Consider the following 2500-nt stretch of genomic DNA (forward strand, 5'->3'; position numbering starts at 1 on the left):
CAAAATTATAAAAACGATTTCTTATTTATTTATTTATTTTAATGCAAATCAGGCCACAAAGTACATTTCTATATTTATGTTTCCAAATTGTGTGACTTGGAAGTTAATGACTTCTTTTTGTGTTGCACTCGAAAGCCCTACTTTGCAGCAAATACACTTTGGTGATGGCTGTACATAATCATGTATGTAGTAATGAATCATTAATGGAATAAACTTTTGTTTAGCTTATTTTGGAAAATTTCAAGTTAAAAGTATTCACTTGTGTGAATGATGAAACAGGAAGTATAATGTTTCCATAGATACATTGAGTTAGACTGTTTATTTCTTTATATTTTGGAAAATTAAGTTTGTCAAATTACCTATGAACAGTTCAGTTTGCTTGTAACAACAATGGATGTAAAGACAACTATCAATGAATTACTTTGATACTGAAGAAAAATATTAAAAAAACAGAAGATTGTCCTTCAATTTCAAAATAAGATTGTTACCCTTTTTTCAGGTTATTTTTTTCATTTTCAAATTTTGGATTTCCTATTGAATAAGAAAGAAATGAATGATACACTGAAAAAACAGCGTTATAAATCAGCTTAGCTGTATTTTATAAAATAATAGAATATCTTTTTCTGCTGGGTCAACCCTCTAAAGATTGTGTCACTCCTCTCTGAAATTTAAATAACTGGATAAACTATTGCTTTTGGCAAGAACATTTATTATGTTAAAATGGTTAAAGGACACCCTTCCTACTGTTACTTTGTGGTATAAAGAGATATTTAATGTTTTACCACATTAGTGGATCACCTCTGTGCTTAAAGGTAAGGATCAGTCATTTCTGAACATCTCCCTGCAGACAGTGTTAATCTTTGGTCAGAGGGACTTTCTTGACATGGAAGCCTTCTGTACGGTTTCCCGGTGCCGGATGCACTTGCTTGGACTAAGGCTAGGTCCATGTTGACAGTCCTAAACTATGTGATCTTTATGTGAAATAAATAGGGTGTTTTCTTGTTCTTGCCTTTTTTTTAAATCTTTTATCTGTTGTCTTATTGTTGTTACTGTGTTATGATGCTTGTCTATCTGTGTATGTACTGTGTCATTTATAGTATGCTGCACGTTGTTGATATTATTTGAAAAATTAATTGTTTGGAGAGAAGAAAAAAAACCTAGTCTTTTTATTTATCACATCTAAATCTATCAACTCCAATATATTTTAAGACCATTAACAGTCATATCAGAATAATATTTTCATGTTAGTTATGCACTCTTCAGCAAATTAATTAGGTGAGCAGCTTTCACTCAAATGGATGGGCCGAGTGTTTGAATGCCTTATCAGTTTTGTCCTACTGCTATGTCTGTCAAAATATTAGGGCCTATGAAGGAGAATGACCTGACCCCCGGCACAGTGTATCCAGTCCTGGGCACACTGCTCTTCTTCCTGCCTGAGCACTACAAGGAGAAGCTCTGCTGCGTCACTCCTCTGCCCACTCCTCACAAGGTAACCTCATATTACCTTGTTACACTCAAACGTTTTCCCTCATTTGTGAACCGTAAACTGAGTTTTCAGTAAGTCTTTTATTCTTGTTGACCAGCCCAAAGAAATCGACACACAGCCATATCAGATGGCCAAGATAGACGGCAACGGAGCAGCATACTGCAAAGAGGACACAGTCACAGAGGACAAAGAGACGGAGAGTGACAGAGCCCAGACGGAGGAGAAAGACTTGGAAACAAGGATCGCTCGGCCCTCATGTCAGCTGACCGCTCACACGGTTCAGGAGACGGCCTTGTGATCCTGTCTTCTCCTGCTAATAACACGTACACACATTCACCACCAGCTACTGTACAGTCCAGTTCCTTAGGGGGAAGTGCAGCAAAAGACGGATCAAAGATGTGAGGGCCATCATTAAGTAAAATATCCTGAAGGTCTACAACACCAAGTTTGGGTTTTTTATAATTTTATAATCAGTTTAATCTGATTATAGAAAAGGTTGATGGACTTCAGCATCTGTGTGAGGGGGGCGTTTTATTGGTACCAGCTCCCACTTTTTTTCTCAAGAAAACAAACCCAACTGGAAATCAGCTTTCGCCATGGGAGACTGTGCAGTAAATGGCAACAGTCGAAGAAGAAATTAGTCAGTCAATATCCATTAGCGACATTGACGACACACTGTTGTATGTCCAGATGTGTGCAGTTTGAAGGTAAAAAAAGAGTGGCTAGCTCTCATGCACAATGAGCTTTTCCACTGTGACTAGATCCAGTCATTCAAAAGAATCAGGTAGTTAAACAAGATGTAAATGATTTAAACAAGATGTGTTATTTTTGTAGAGAAGATGGAGCCATAAAATCCCAGAATATGTTTAAGAGAATATAATATACAAAGAAAAGAGTGGAAGGCATGACCGTACTGTGATGGTGTAGTGTCTTTACATGGCCTTGGTTCAATACTATTAGTCGCCTTCTAGCTGCTACTATACATGTCTAAATACTGAGTCCACAAAGTATAAT

At 36.8% G+C, this 2500-nt stretch overlaps 1 protein-coding gene across 1 annotated transcript in view; it reads left to right on the plus strand.

Annotated features, from left to right (window-relative positions):
* Nucleotides 1–2351, plus strand: part of LOC115004562 (sodium-dependent multivitamin transporter-like) — a 12275-nt gene extending 9924 nt beyond the window's left edge. The window contains exons 13-14 of the mRNA XM_029426225.1: nucleotides 1362–1489; nucleotides 1584–2351. Of these exons, the coding sequence (XP_029282085.1) occupies nucleotides 1362–1489; nucleotides 1584–1784 (329 nt within the window). The 3' untranslated portion in view covers nucleotides 1785–2351. The remainder of the gene's footprint in view (nucleotides 1–1361; nucleotides 1490–1583) is intronic.
* Nucleotides 2352–2500: the final 149 nt, after the last annotated feature.

The sequence above is a fragment of the Cottoperca gobio genome, unplaced genomic scaffold (assembly GCF_900634415.1).
Source record: "Cottoperca gobio unplaced genomic scaffold, fCotGob3.1 fCotGob3_134arrow_ctg1, whole genome shotgun sequence".
Classification (NCBI taxonomy): domain Eukaryota; kingdom Metazoa; phylum Chordata; class Actinopteri; order Perciformes; family Bovichtidae; genus Cottoperca; species Cottoperca gobio.